The following is a 15,546-nucleotide window of genomic DNA, read 5'->3' as shown; positions in this document are numbered from 1 at the left end:
TTTTTCTTGTCGAAAAGTCACAAAAACAGAATTTTAACTTTGCTCACCGCATTTGGGATGTTTTTTAAAAAAATGTCCTACATTGAACGATGGAGTCAGACGTCTAGTAGCAGTAAGGCATTATTATTTTATGTGGTTGCCTATTGAAGATATAATTTGGTGTACTTTTAAACTCTACTAATTTGAACTGTACTTATATTGACTGATTATTCTAGGTTTTTAGTTAATTTATTGTAGGTCATTTAACCCTCCTGTCGTGTTCGGGTCAAATCTGACCGTTTTACAACTTATAATACTCATAAATATTATGTTTTACATCTGATTACCTCAAGACCTTATGATATCCTTCACATTGTGTACTTGAACATATAAAAGTGATGATCACCTATTTCATTCAATTTTGAGTGTTTTAATCAACCTTGTTACACCTGTGGTGTTCCCGGTCAAAAGTGACCGTCATAGGAAATGAATGGGTATCCAGAGTAAATTCATTCAACATACAGAAAACATCCCCATACACACTGCCCCAGCTCACACACACACTCTCACACACCCACACACACCCACCCACCCCCACACACACACACACACACACACAATTTCTTTTGTGGGTACACATGTCTTTCTGCTTATGTGCCGATCCTCTCACGTGAACCAACTTCCTAATGATACAATGTATCATATGTTTACACAGACTAGACAGGTGTCTTTTGAACCCATTTCTTTCCCACGCTTCTGTACCTATCACACGTGAACCACACCTTCCAGACTAATCAATGTATCATTTTTACACAACCCCATACTATATATAGCTCGATGTTTGCCTTGCATTCCTTTTACTCTGAGCACAATGAGTAGACGACTGAAGCGTTTTTCTGTGGAAGAGGTTCTGGTCCAGGTTCTTGGGCATGATGAAGAGGGCACTGAAATTGAACCAGAGATAGAGAAGGATGTCTCGGAATTGGAAGACATCACAGATTTTGAACCAGACTCTGAGGAGACTGACCAGTCAACAGATGGAGAGGGAAAGGCACCTGAAGAACAGGCACCTGAGGAAACATTTCAGTCCAAAAGTGGACACTTGCTCTGGTCATCATCCCCCCAGGACCGAGGAGGTAGAGCGAGAGTGGAAAACATCATAAAGATGACACCAGGACCAACGCGTTATGCAGCATCTCGTGTGGATGACATCAAGTCCAGCTTCCAACTCTATTTACCAGAGTCCATTGAGGGAATTATACTTGAGATGACAAATCTGGAGGGGAAGCGTGTGTTTGGGGACACCTGGAGAGAAATCGACCTGGTAGACCTCCAAGCCTACATAGGTCTGTTGATTTTAGCTGGAGTGTTGCCAGAAAAGGAAGCGTTGTGGCCTCTGTGCCCCTAGAGACATCAAAACGAGCCTGACATGCTGCAAATGTAATCCTTATGTTTGCAAGGCCCACTCTGACCTGAGTGTCACATGCCACTCATGTGCATGAATACACACACAAACACACACACACACATACCCACACACACCCTGTTGAGTTTGGTGTTTGGTTTTCCATTTATTTTTTGTATTATATGTTCATTTTGTAGTTCATTTTCAGTGCCCAATTGTATTTTCACTGATGTTATTTAATGTTTACATCTACAAATTGTCGTTAGACACTACTTTTAAATGTTGTTCTCAACTAAAGAATGTTGAATAAAAAAATTGGTGGTGAAATTTTTTTTGTGTGCTAATTTAAGACCAGTTAAAACAGACCGGTCAATTTTGACCGGGAACACTAAAGTAGGGGGCTGAATGCGAACACGACCGGAGGGTTAAAATACAGCCCACGTAAATTGGTCTTTTGCGGGTGAATTTCATACTGCGTGTCCAGGAAAGAGGGTGTATTTTCACCTCCTTTCGCTAGAGGGCGCTGTGGGCCTTCAGTTTGTTTCGAGTCAGGATCGAAATTATATTATTTTAAGAGCAATGATCGATTTTTGTCTAGTTAATCACACAGAATAAATTCTACTGAGGTGGGAGTTAAACACATGATATGAATGTATATAAAGACGTTCTTAAAATGGTTGTTTTATGTAGTTGTTGCTTCATGTTTTCCAATAGGACTAGATCATACCACGTGTCCCGGAAGTAACACGAAGGCTTCTTTATCGTCTTTAGTTTTTTCAAATTTTACCGCTCATTGATTTATTCCGGTTTCACGATTAGACTTTATTCATTGCTTTAAGTTATAGAAACGTTGATTTAACGTTTATTTGGACATTGTATAACCTTGAGTTAGATTTGTAGAAAGCAGAATGACTTGGTTTCCTCTGCGTAGTGGTTGGCATCGCTTCTCGGCCTTTTGGCTAAGATCAAGTGTAGTATCTGTTCTTATCAGTTTAATATCTGATACGTCCCCTACCCGGGGACCATATATTAAATTGATTTTTGGAACAGGGAGATGGAATAGGGGCTTGCTCCGTCCACTCCACGCATCGACCTGGTATTGCAGTATCTCCAGGAACGGTGCACCCCCCCCCTTCTCTGTCAAAAGCAAATATGATTTTAAATATCGTGCTCACAAGTATTTAGTTGTTAATTTGCTTATGGGCTTAGTTATGTGCTGTAGATAGTGTTGTGTAGGTGTTGCTTAATGTGTGTTGTAAGAGGTTCAACGTTTCACATGATGTTTTGCTTTATGAGGATTATTTTTAAAGGTTGACTTTTATTTAATGTATTTAAATGTACGCATTCCAGGTATTTTTCTTAATACCCTGTTGTGTATTTTTATAGAATGCTTTAGAATGTACGTTTAGTACGATTTAACAGTTATAAATACAATGGGGTTGCATTACTGGACAATTCAATAGGAAAAGAATTATCTTTCGACCACTCAATGTGTGGCACTTTACTTTTGAGATGTTCGAAGATTGCTGATGTTCAAATGGAGAATGCGTTCCCCTGTGTTTTTTTTTTTCCTTTCTTCAGGTAAACATACAGGAGGTGATGTGAATCACCAATGCTACATCTACACTGAGGGGAAGAAAAGACTGTTCTAGCCATTGTTTTTTAAATCTGTCATGCATTGGTGGTTCAGTGGTAGAATTCTCGCCTGCCACGCGGGGGCCAGCCGTATATACCTGTAACACGGAACAGCCAATCAAATTGCAGCTACTGCAGCATAGTCAGCCAATCAAACTGTGGCTTGTGTAGCGCTGTCCAAGCTGATGAAATCCTTTGGTCCCGAGTTCGAACCCCGGTTAGAGTGATGTCAGTCAGAAGTTGTGGTATAATAAATGTTTTTGTTAAACTGAATATGACATTTCATAATTATTGTTTTCTACTTCTGTCTCTCCTTGTTCCAAATAACAGTCATGATCTGTTGCTCATTTCAATTTCAACTATGTTTTATTAAGAAATCAACATGAAAATAAATAAAACACAGTATTTAACACAAAATGTACCAAAATGTTCAACCATGGATTTACAATTGAAGGGCAGAAGGGTTTAAACAGGCAAAACTTTAATACAAGTATTTTAAAGGTGTAAAATGAATTGAGGAAGTAGTAAATATGTTTGCTTTTTCTATCAAAACTAAACACTAATAATAAATATGTAAGAAAATTGTATTCACAAAATAGATTTCACAAACTAAATTACAAATATTTTCACATTGATAGATAACACCACGAGTTCTATCATAATCAGTGTGTTATCAGAAGAGAACTTAATACAGGCAAACATATAGACAGGTTTAGCAGAGATTTTGACGTTTTACACTTATTTCTCATCCAATATGACAAGCTGAGGTAAAATGAGACAAAAGTGGTCAAAACAGCAACATCTTTTGATAACAAATAGAACAGACATAAAAGCTATCTCTTTCCCTCTTCTGCTTGCCGGCCAGCAGCCCACCTCATCTTTTCAGCCTCATAAAAAGGAGACTGAGAGAACTCCTCCCAGGTCATTTCTTGAGTCATCCCATTTGCCCGGTGGAGGGACAAGACTCTGGCAGGACAGTAAACATACTTCCCCACAACACCAGGGAACCCGGTGTGTATGTGTGGACTCTCTGGACCTTGTTTCAGTGGTTTGTGGCAGAACCTGCACAGACGCCCACTGGGATGCTGCTCCCTTGCCTTTCTTTTCTGTCGGTCCTCCAAAACCTTTCTGCATTGTGCAGACCTCTGCTTTGCAGCCTTTAACTCTCTCTCAAAAAATGGCGTGGCAGCAAAGTCTGCAAATGGCATCCTGGGGTTTGTAAGGCCTTCTGCTGCATAGATCTGGAGTACTTTTTTGGAGCAGTAGAAGTATCTCACATCCCCAGACTGATAAAAGAAATGAACAGAAGATCCATCACCAAGGTAACGAGACTTTGGCTGCCCACAAGCAAGACAGTTCCTTGTCATTTTTTTTTCAGGTTTCTGCTGTTGTTGCTGCAGACCTACAATCTCCTTCACCATTTTTTCAACGTCAGTCTTCGTTAAAGGAGCTTCATCTGGTTTAGAGCTGGGGGGGTTCACTGGAGCAGGAGGGAGAGTCACAACTGGCACAGTGACAGTTTCACTGCCTTCAGTGAGTTTATGCCACAGCTGCTGGGTTTCCAAAAGTTTTTCGGGACTAGTGTTCATAGACGAACTTCTGTTAATCATCTTCGCCATGTGCTTCACGTAGCGGGAGATGTGCTGTTTAGTGGTGGGGTGGAGGAGGCTGTTGGGATTCCTGGAGGCAGTTTGAACAAGGGCGGCATACTCTGCGTCTACCTTGCTCAGAAAGTCCTTTTGTCCATGGTGCTTTGCCAGAAGGACATCAATGGCATCTCTCATTGGATTTGTCCAACGAGAATGGTCCAGGACAAAAAGCAGACCCCCTGCTTTGATAGGACCAGTGCGAGCTGCGCGTGGAGAGGCAGCAAAAGGCAGTGGTGGTGGTGTCGTTGAGACATCTGATGGAGAGGAAAAAAGAGAAAAGTTAACCCTTCTCACTTCTCTTTCCTTGAATGCAATGCACAAATAAATTAAAAAAGGCTGAAAATTTGAACTAAATTACCTTTCACTTCAGGGGCTTGGGTCATTGCTAGTGAGTCATCAGCAACCACACCTAAGACATTATCCTGAAACATTGGACCATTCAGTTAGTTTAAACTTGTTATGTAGCTGCAGTTTTATTGTAATAGAGTGAGGATGTTTGTTACAACAAACTTACATGAGCAGAGTGTTCTTCTCCATGTTCTTCAGGCAGGTCGATGACTGTTTCATTGGAAGGAGGTGGTTCTGGAGACAAACGCTCTTCTTCCTCAACAACCGGGTCTCTCTGAGACTTGTGTTTGTCCCAGTGAAGAGGAACCGGACGGCAGCCAGGCTCCACATACTGCAGTCCAAACCTTTCCCCAGTGTCGGCCTGTGACAAGACTAAGGCAGGGTACTTAGCTTGTCCTGTCACTTCCTTTGACAGTTTGTTCAGCTGTACAATCAGAGCTGGATTAAAAACTGAAGGAAGCTTCAGACCAGGTTGCTTCAGGCTCACAAGGCGCTGGAAGTTCCACCGAGCTACTCCAGTCATGCCTTGGGCCTGGAAAAGTTCTGTCGAGACCTGATTTCCTGTCACCCATTTGGACTGGTGGAAATGAAATCCCTCCTGCTGGGATGTTCCTCGCACCGGGATCCAGATCGGTACCGCTGCCGCTTCCCCCTTGATGTGGTTCAGCTGTAACGTGCCACCGTGTCTGTAGAGGATCCCGTCTCCCACCTCCGGGTCGCTCAGACAGCCCCTGAGGATGTGAACGCGCTGAATCCTCCACACTTTCAGCATTGTTGCCTTAAACAGTGGTATGCCATCTGGATCCGATTCCAAAAAGAACCTCTTCAGAACACTCTCCACCCGCACCAGCAGCTCTCTGGGTTCTGGGATCTTGGTGCGGCAGTGCTCCCTGATGTGCTGCTTTGTGGGGTTAGCTGGCTGGATCCCACAGAAGGTGTAGGCCTCCTTCAGCCTCTGAAGATCGGTTTGGTCCACCACACAAAAAGCTGCCGAAAGGAACTTGCAGAAGGAGCTGTGAAGTGGATGATGCTCTGAGATGCACTCCCTGGTGAACCGCCGCATGCAGTGAAACAAGTCCAGCTTGATGCTTATTTCTCTGTTGTATTTGGTACGGGATGCACATCTATTGGTGAAGTCTCCAGATGTTGCTTCACCCACTATAGCCTCTGTGGTCTTCCAGGAATCCCAGAGAAGATGCTCCTGAGGCTGGGAGTTTGGGATCCTGAATGGAGAGCAGCAATCCCTGTCCATGCACACAGGTAAAGCACCTTTTAATTGTTTATTGTGCAAATAAAGGGATTGTTTTTAAAACAATATTTACTTATGTTTTTCACGTTTTTACTGTTGAAACCATTAAATTAGAAGTAAAATGAACAAAGTTTTGTCTCACCTGTCAACCCACTGGTACTTTGCTTTTGGCAGCGCTGCAGAAATGTAACGCCGGGACAGCCCGTCGTACATTGGCTCCAGAGACTTGTCGCTTTCTGACTGCAGCATCACCCAGGACAAAATCATCCAGTTTTCATTCATAACTGCATAAGATGACATTGTGCCTGATGCCAGGACAACCTTCCGTGCCACCTTTCGGGTGTGGTCAGCCCTCAAGACCTCACCAAAAGTGCCTTGAAGGAGCAGATTGAGCGTGCCCTCCTCCCTATGGTACTCCTGAATGAGGCAGTCCACCAGGTAGTGTGAAGTCACTGTTACCCCACACCAGCCATCTATGTCTGTATACCCACCAAAAGGATCTGGTGTGGATGTTTTCCTCATTGCCCCCGTGATTGTCTGCTGGCCATATAGTCCGCTCTCTCCATCCAGAACATTCTTCACTGTCCCCAGATAAGCCACGTGTGCACGCTCGTATCTTAGGTGAAGAGCTTCATTTAGCTGATTGGCCATATCACCTGGAGACTTTGCTGTACGCCGCAGCTCATCCATCACAGTCTTGCATACTGCCTTTTTGTGGGTCAGGAAGGCTGGAAAAATCTCCTGAAAACGACGAGGCAGCATGTCCATCCATGAAGGTTTGTCTGCAAACCAGTGCTTCTTGCAGACTTTACAGGTCAGCCGAGAAGCAAGTATGTAGTACTGACCACTTGTGCCAATTATGACACGGGGCCGACCTGTTCCAGAGGAGACCACGAGGGGTTTTGGGCAGCCATGCAGACACGGGAGGGGGTAGTTGTTACGCACTCTTTCCATTATTGCATGGTCTGGTTTCCAGATAAAAAAAGGATGGAGGTGAAAGTACTTTGGGGATGGTAGCTCATAAATTGAGTCAATGAGTTCCGGCTGAGGTGGGTTACGCCACAAGGAGATCATATTCATGGCATGTCTTACAGGTGGAGACCCAGGCCACAGTCCTAAGGCTTCCATCTCTGTTTTCATCCAGATCCTCTGCTGGGGAGAGCAGTTCCAGCTGCTAACATCCTGGTCATAAGATGGAAGTGGTGAAGCAGCAGGCGTTGGCTGAAAGTGAGCAGGAGAAGGAGCTGCAGACTGAGCTGAGGGTCTTCCAACGACTGCTGCAAAAATAAAAAAATACCTTGAGTTGTTGTTGAATAAAATATTATCTCAAAGTCCAAATGAATACAGTACTTTGCATTTTTGTCAAAGTTAATGCACTGACTGTAGGTTTTATCCTGGACACGTTGAGGCAGTTCCAAAGCGAGCAACTCTGGTGGTACTGGCAGAGGAGTCTTCACTGGAGCTGAAGTAACTGGTGAAAAAGACAGTCAGAAACAGACAGGAAGCTGCAGCAGAGTAAAGCTGACAAATGATCCTCAACACTCACCTGCATGTGTGGCAGCAGGACAGCTGGACCTCTCAGGCTGGTCTGGATTCAGATCAACAGAAATATCCATCAGTAATGGCCAAATCATTGACAGTTCTTTGGTAGTAACTGTGCAAAACACTCAAAACCATGCAAGAAAACATGCTCAATAGAACAGGTGTGGTATGAAAATCAATAAATTAACTATTAGTTTCATCTTTTTATCTTTTGATTGACCAGGAAAGGTTCCATTATGATGTAATAATCCATGTGTAACCACTTTACTCTGACGTGTTAAGACATGTACTTTTGTTGTAATTCTGCTTTTTAAGACTGGTTTCCTTCAATCATTTTCATACCAAACCTATAACCAAACCCATGCAAATAACATAAGTCTGTACTTACCCTCGACGACGAACAATGAATACCTTCAGCATCATAAAAGCAGTCAAACAAAACACCTGCATTAGAACAGGCCTGAACGTGGCCAACCAGCAAACAGAGGAAAGGAAAAGGTGATCCTGGTTTACGACAGAACCATCAGGTACCAGCGGCGGCGGTGGCAGTGGCAGCAGCAGCATCTAGACCTTTACTCAGTGAACCTGAAAGAAAATAAACCAATGAATATTCTTCTTTTTGAACAGACACATTTAAAAGTGCTGAGTGTAAAGAAAGGACTGATCTAAGACTAACATGTAGTCTAATATCAGTTTTTCAACTACCAGTACTACTACTCCACATACAGAAACATAACACGTGATGCATGATGTGTGCACGTTGGTGCTGCTCACTTGGTTGGGTTGGGATTGTTTCTAAACATGTTGGGCCTGTCATCTTCTTCACTAAATGTCTCTGCTCTTTAGTAAAAAAAATAAGAAAACAGGTTTGAATTAGAAGTAGTAATTAACACTCAGTGTGTACTTGTGTGTGATTTAGTTTTACCTTGTAAAGGGAGGAGTTTGGATGGAGAGACAGAAAGCATCATTCTCTCCAACTCTTCATCATCTTCCATCTCTAACGAAGATACTGAAAAGATGGGAAACATCATTTCTACCATCTTTCCTAACATCAGCATTAACGTCTAGTCTGCCACAGACCTGGAGGACTAGAAGAAGGTTTAGTAAGAGCAGGTTCTGAAGAGCTCTGAGTCTGAGCCTCTTTCTTCTTCAGGTACTGCTGGAGCAGGAACATTTTGCTGCCTGAAACACACTGTTTCCTGAGGATAAATGATGCATATCCATCTTCTCTTTTCTCCCAGACATCCTTCCAGGTCTTCTTAGAATGCACACCAAATCCAACCAGCTGGTTGTCCTCACTACTTGAAGGTGGCTCCACTGATCTTTCAGCTAAACAGTTTCTCAGATCTCTGATTTCGTGAAAGTGTCGGGTATAATCCAGAAATGAAAAGAGACTCTCCTTCTTTGGTCCCTCGGCATTAAAGAGTCCAGCTCTCTCCTCTTCCTCAACCTTGTTAATTAAATAAATGGTGTAGCCAATATCATTTTCTAGCAGCCACCGAAAGGACTTCCCCTTGTATTTGCCAAATTGAAGAACATACTCCCCCAACACCTCCTGCCTGTCAGATGTATCTCCACCCCTAATGAAGACTTTTGACAGGGCGTTTTCCTTCACTTTTTCCTCTCTCTGGGGAGCAGACTTGTCCTGGAGCTCAGGATTTTTTTTGATCCTCTTGGCTTCATCTGAAGGGTCCTGCCTGAGAAACCCAGTTGGGCCTCGTCTGAAGCTCACGCAGATTTTTCCAGGAAAAATTAATTTCCTCTTCATTCTGGAGATCTATAACCAAAGATACATTTATTGTCGTTAGTGGGTGAAGTAGCCCAGGTCTACTGTAACTCAAAAATAGTTAAAAAAAAACAACAACATACAAATATATATATATATATATATATATATATATATATATATATATATATATATATATATATATATATATATATATATATATATATATATATATATATATGTGTGTGTGTGTGTGTGTGTAAATGCACATATAGATATTATTAAAGTTATCTACCTTTGGTAAAATTCAAAAGCTTTTGAAAACACACACAAACTATCATGACTAAGTTTGAAGAGGTTTTTCATCTCTTACGAGTAGCCGTATCCTCACCGCTGGAGTTTCAGACCTTTCATGCTCAACAAAAAATAACGGGAAGAGAAATGTCTTCAAACTAGGAACAGTTTTTTTTTTAACTTTTTACTTACATCAGACTTTAACTTGACTTTAACTTGTTGTGCTCTTGTGTTTTAACAGCGATCGGATCAAATCTGGCCGCAGGATTATTGTTGTTTTGTCTTCCTAAAGGCTCTTCCTGTGAAAACCTTACTACTAAGACGATGTGGAAACAGCGCCCCCAAAATCTCGCTAGTGGTGAAAAAGTATATTACATCCGTAGTGTTAAGAACTACCATAGAGAATGAATGAGAAAAGTTAAGAGAGTTAAGCTTAACCATTTTCGGCTCCCGCGCGGGAGGCCCGGGTTCGATTCCCGGCCAATGCAAGTATCTCTTTTTCTCAACCCTCAAAACAATCTCAAATAGTTAATTATTTATTTTACAATAGGATCAGATAAATTGTTATGGAATTAATTAAGAAGTCTTATAGATATATCAGCATGAAGCCAAGTTGTCTCTGGTGTGATTGGTTAGTGTGTCCAACTGCTAACTTTTATTATTACAATTTAACAAAAATACTTAGGAATTTCAGAACTGCAAAGATTTACACAGATCAGATAAATAAAGACAGTCTTTTGAAAACATCTTGCATTTTAAAATAATAAAACTGATTGAGTTTATAATTGTACCTTTTGTTTTTTTTCTTCTTCCTGAGATATTTTGAAAACCCCAAGCTTGAGAGTGAAACGTCCGATCACAGTCCAGAGATGAACAGGAATCAACGGACATCTTGATGATGCTGCACGGTGTGAGTCTGCTGCCATCCATCTAAATTCATCTTCTCCCACTGAGTGTTTTCTAAGGTTTATTTCTCAGAAAAAAGGTTGCTAATCTGCACTAAACAGAGCTCTGCTTCCCTGAGGTTTTAGTGAATCTGTTTTTTAAATATTTTTTATTGTGAACATGCTACATGTAGAGGTGGGAGATATAGATTTTTTTTCATATATCAAGCTTTATTTTTTTGTACCAGAACATGTCTTTAAATGTTTATCTAAAGTTGACGGAGTTGTACGAATTGTCCAATTAAAATGGAGAAAGTTAGAAACATGTTTTCTGTTGGAAACGCTGCTGTCAATTCAGAAGAAAGGAGTGTTTTCTAGTTGTTATTAATACCTAAAGTTATTGTTTTATTAGTTTTATACTGCAGAAGTTGATCAGAAAGTGGACTGAAAATTGTTTTTAGAGTGTGACATTCTTTGAGATGAAAAACACTGCATCTTTCTCTCTCTCTCTCTCTTTGTTGTTTTTTTAATCTGTTTTTTGATTCTCCCGTTCAAAACAAAAGTATAAATGATGTATCATGCGTCCCGTTAAAAAAGCCAACCTATAGGAACTGTAAAACATATATTAAATGGTAAGAATTGATATGTGAATGGAATCAGATCGCCACCTTAGTAACAATACATAGCCCTAGTGGCGGCTTGCTATTTGGGACAGCAAGGGAAGGGGTCACTCAGTCCAGTCGTCAGTGACATCACAAATACATCACACAACCCCAGCTACTGTTGGGCTAAGGCGGGGTACATCTGGACATGACCTGGTGCTCTAGCGAGCGCGCTCACCCCACCTGTATTGGAAATAAACAAAAAAATCTAAATTCATAAATCCTCACGAAGCAAGGATCCCCCTGCTACCATGCAGCAGGAGAGACGGGGATCCCTTCTGCCGTCTACCGCTATTTTCCGGCGGGGAATCAGAATTCTTTATTGTCATTGTTCATGGTGATACAATTTGAGTTTCCTTCAGATGCAGGCATCTGTTCTAACCAATAAATGATTATACATTCAATGTAATGACATGTATCATGTTAGAACGAACGTGCGAAAACATTCAGCCTAAAACGGATCCAGTATTGAACACTGTTTTAATTGTGGTATTGCTAGCTCAAACTTTACATAGCATACGTTTAAAATGCACTTTTTAGTCAAAATGTAGTCAAATATTGTAATTAGTTATGTTGTCCGCTAGAGGTCGCCAATGGGATAGTTGTTTTTTTTTTTATTCACAGATCTGCCAAACCATATTTGTAGATCAGTGAAAGTTGATTCATTGTGGTGATCCCTGAGGAGATATGCAAAATGGATAAATAAACAGTCAGGGAACGCGCCAGACTTTAGCTGTTGGGGAAATTTGGTTTTGTTTTGAGCTTTGGTGATGAAACTGTTTACATTTATAGTTCATATTCCAGACCAGTAGGGGGCTGCAGCAGAACTTCGATGTTCTAGTGAGCAGGAAACAAAGGAACAGGAAGTGGTTAAGTGTTAGCATTGAAAAACGTTTGATTTGTATGTTTTTGTTGATTTTTGGTGTATTTGTAATGTTTTTAATCAACATACAATGACTCAAACGTTGATAGTTCTTGTCAAATTCCGACCTATCTCTTTTAGCTCTGCGAGAATCACCTAAAGGACAGTAAATGAATGAAACTCAGTGGTCATCACTTAGCTTTCTGTTGTTCAGTCACAGCAGTGCATCATGGGTATTTTTTCTGCTGATTTAGGTTAAAGATGTTAGTTTATGGTTTGCAGATGTCTTTTTGTGTAGCAGTGTTAAATGTCAGTCCTGCAGTGTGTAGCTCAGTCAGTGTGAGGGGTGTGTGAATACCTTAATGATAAACAGTGTCTATGTGAAAGACTTGTGAGAACGTGATGTGAACAACTCATACTTACCTGGCAGGGGAGATACCATGATCATGAAGGTGGTTCACCCAGGGTGAGGCTCAGCCATTGCACTCCGGTTGTGCTGACCTTTGCGAATTCCCCAAATGTGGGAATCTCGACTGCATAATTTCTGGTAGTGGGGGACTGCGTTCGCGCTCTCCCCTGATTATTTGTTTAAAGATAAATGCCTTTCCTGACAATAATTAGTGTCAATTAACAATATTATGGTCCCAGTCATAACTATTATTTAGAATCTTGTTTACACAGGGTTGGATGATTTACTGTTTCATATCATGTTTAATTTTTTTTTTCACATCAGGCGACATATGAACACATAGTATAACAAATAAAAACATCTATATCTATAGACCCAGGCTGTGTCCCACCAAAGCGGGGTAGCCTAGACAGGGCACACATTCTTAACACCCTCCTTCTCTTCCCTAAACCCTCCTCCTTCAGTGTGTGTGTGTATGTGTTAAATTAAATCAGTCAACATACCTGAAATTATATTCCAAATGACCCGGTGGCGAGCATCTAACATAGCAAGTCTCATCTAATTGGTCAAATGCATAAAGGGATGTATTTGATTTGTTAAATACTTCAACATTCCGTAATATTATTTTAGCACATTTAAGGTTACCTTTTATTGCAATTTTCACTGTCTTTTGCGATATGCATAGTGCACACCTTGATATTGCGATAACGGTAAAACTGTGGTATATTGTGCAGGCCTACCGTGATTGGTAAAATCCACGGAGTATGATCACAGCCGTTTATGGCAGTAAAACTCCTCACCGCACACTTTCTACACTTTTTTCAGGCAGACAGGAAAATTTTCACACTTTTCTCTTGTTTAAATTCTCAAACCTTCATAGATTAAGGTCTTAGGTCTGAGAATGAAAACAGATCTGATCGGGATCAAAGATTTCTGTAGATCTAAAGAGCTCAGAGTTTCTGTGCAGGAGACACGGCACAGAGGAGATTGATTGACAAGGTCTGCAGCCATTTAGGACACAGAACAGTGTGTGCTGTTTAAAAAAAAAAGCAGTATAATCGCTCTAAAAGAACGAGCGAAATCGGGATAGATGAACTGAGACATAGAAAGGGAAGACTGTCTTCTGTTCTGTTTGACAGGGATTTTAGGGGGTTTCAGGTTGAACATGGACTGCAGTAGGGTGGAATAAAATGTCACGTTCTATGCGGGTCTTGATCATGTTGCCAGATTACAAAAACAAAAAACATGGGTCTCTGATATTGTTCAGTGGACCGGACCAAACATAGAGGCGGGCCGGATCCAGCCCGCTGGCCGTAGTTTGCCCACCCCTGGTCTACGGACATTATGCAGGAAAATGAAGGCTCACTGTGCAGTGGAAATGACTTTGGAGTTTGTCATTTTCTTAACATTTAAAATTCTAATTCTGCTGATGACTTTATCTTTCAGCTCTGTATTATCAGACATTTGAAAGGTCAACTTTCCTTTTACACTTGTCCATATGTGTGCGCTCTTTATCCATGTTTGTTGCTAGTAGGAGAGAATCATTCTGGAGTTTAGTGTTTGTCTGAAGGATTTTACACACACACGCACCATTCTGTTGTGTGCTGTGGGCGACAGGTCGTACAGATTTGTAAAGATCCATGGAAATCCTGTCGTGGAAGCCCATGTTTGATCCATAATTAATCAAAACGACGCAAGATACTTGTTTAAACAATGTTTCAACAATCTCATTTAACACAAGCATAACTCATAGCAGTGTTCGACATAAGCGGTCATCCTGTTGTCCTAGACGACCAGAATTCACGGCGGACAACCAAAATGAACCTGGTGGTTGTCCGTGTGACAACCTGGTCTTTTATTCAACATTTTGGTATTTTTTGACTATTTTTAAAAGTTTTTGGGAAACAGACGTCTGACTTTTTAAGATAACATCGAGTGTGCACGAACGATGTCACGTGACTTCCGAACGAACCGAGTGCGCCCAAAGACAAGGAGAGTCAAGGCTGTTTTGGCGCGCGCTGCAACTCGAGAAGACGTAAAATACTATTTCATTGCTCATATTGATCATAATGTCATTAAAAATTAATCAGAAATAACTCAACAGTGATAAGAAAATAGAAAAGTACAAACAGGAATTCAGAAACAGAGGCTGTTGCAAATTTATGAAATGAACTGTAAACAGACGTCTATAAGTGCCTGCAGTCTTCTTCACATATCCAGAGAGGTCCAGATATCGTTCTATTAGTGATGATTTGCAACTTTGGGACAGGAAAAATTATTTTATGCCTTTTGAAATTTAACTTTTTACCCCTTTGAAAAATATTTTCTTGTAATACAACATTAAATTCTGTGGCCATCATTCTGCAAATTTTGATATAGCTTTTTGTGATACCTTCAAGCTTGCATTTACTTATTTTATCAATTATATCTAAATTTAATCTTTGTACTGTAGAAGAAATCAAGCCAAATTTGTGTGTTCAGGGTTATTTAGAACTAAAGTACATTACATTTTTTTTACATGAAGTGTTTTCAATAATAGGCCTGACGGAATCCTATTGCCCTACACCCGAGATTAGTGCATTTTTTCTGTTACAGCTTTTCTCTAGTGAGCTTGTCGGAGGACTAGAATTTATTAATATTTATTACCGTATTTTCCGGACTATAAGTCGCACCGGAGTATAAGTCGCACCAGCCCAAAAATGCATTATAAAGTAGAAAAAAACACAGATAAGTCGCACTGGACTATAAGTCGCATTTTGACGGGAAATTTATTTGACAAAATCTGAGACCAAGAACTAATAAGTTCCACAACCTCACATGACACAATCATAACAGACTGTTTATCTCATAATTTCGCAGTAATTCTTTCTCATACTTATTTATTTATTCCTTTCATGAAGCA

The 15,546-nt window shown here is 40.8% G+C and overlaps 2 protein-coding genes, 1 long non-coding RNA gene and 2 other non-coding genes across 6 annotated transcripts in view; 3 read left to right on the top strand and 2 right to left on the bottom strand.

The window, feature by feature from the left end:
- The first annotated feature begins 2,323 nt into the window (after window positions 1-2,323).
- Window positions 2,324-2,514, top strand: LOC111948532 (U2 spliceosomal RNA). Its single transcript, XR_002874545.1, has one exon. It is a non-coding gene; the product is annotated as a U2 spliceosomal RNA (small nuclear RNA).
- An 848-nt stretch (window positions 2,515-3,362) lies between these two features.
- LOC111948438 (uncharacterized) lies at window positions 3,363-8,033 on the bottom strand. 2 transcript variants are annotated; one of them, XM_078930162.1, is made up of 6 exons: window positions 7,812-8,033; window positions 7,647-7,736; window positions 6,408-7,542; window positions 5,183-6,260; window positions 5,027-5,090; window positions 3,363-4,922 (listed from the first exon to the last, which is right to left on the bottom strand). In XM_078930162.1, exons 1-6 carry the CDS (start codon window positions 7,897-7,899, stop codon window positions 3,853-3,855), a joined length of 3,525 nt encoding a protein of 1,174 aa, XP_078786288.1. In that variant the 5' UTR covers window positions 7,900-8,033; the 3' UTR covers window positions 3,363-3,852. The 2 variants fall into 2 exon arrangements, with proteins under 2 accessions (XP_078786288.1, XP_023817402.2); XM_023961634.2 differs by having other exon boundaries at window positions 6,408-7,539.
- A 162-nt stretch (window positions 8,034-8,195) lies between these two features.
- On the bottom strand, window positions 8,196-10,160 carry LOC144981789 (uncharacterized). Its single transcript, XR_013647275.1, has 5 exons — window positions 10,020-10,160; window positions 8,888-9,584; window positions 8,733-8,816; window positions 8,582-8,647; window positions 8,196-8,392 (listed from the first exon to the last, which is right to left on the bottom strand). It is a non-coding gene; the product is annotated as an uncharacterized LOC144981789 (long non-coding RNA).
- Window positions 10,161-10,708: 548 nt separating this feature from the next.
- Window positions 10,709-15,546, top strand: part of map4k1 (mitogen-activated protein kinase kinase kinase kinase 1) — an 87,903-nt gene continuing 83,065 nt past the window's right edge. The window contains exon 1 of the mRNA XM_078930167.1: window positions 10,709-10,739. The gene's annotated coding sequence lies outside the window, so the exon portion shown is untranslated. The remainder of the gene's footprint in view (window positions 10,740-15,546) is intronic.
- On the top strand, window positions 12,651-12,814 carry LOC111948516 (U1 spliceosomal RNA). Its single transcript, XR_002874530.1, has one exon. It is a non-coding gene; the product is annotated as a U1 spliceosomal RNA (small nuclear RNA).

The sequence above is a fragment of the Oryzias latipes genome, chromosome 13 (assembly GCF_053564925.1).
Source record: "Oryzias latipes strain Hd-rR chromosome 13, Olatipes_Hd-rR_3.1".
Classification (NCBI taxonomy): Eukaryota; Metazoa; Chordata; class Actinopteri; order Beloniformes; family Adrianichthyidae; genus Oryzias; species Oryzias latipes.
The sequence above is the reverse complement of the archived record's forward strand: the minus strand, read 5'-3'. Positions and strand labels throughout refer to the sequence as shown.

Bases quoted from the DNA above. Each gene is read 5' to 3' on its own strand.
- LOC111948438 (XM_078930162.1), bottom strand. From the start codon at position 7,899: ATGATTTGGCCATTACTGATGGATATTTCTGTTGATCTGAATCCAGAC. The intron at 6,261-6,407 runs GTGAGACAAAAC...GTGCATGGACAG, and splicing joins AAGTACCAGTGGGTTGACAG to GGATTGCTGCTCTCCATTCA. The intron at 5,091-5,182 runs GTAAGTTTGTTG...CCAATGTTTCAG, and splicing joins GAGAAGAACACTCTGCTCAT to GATAATGTCTTAGGTGTGGT.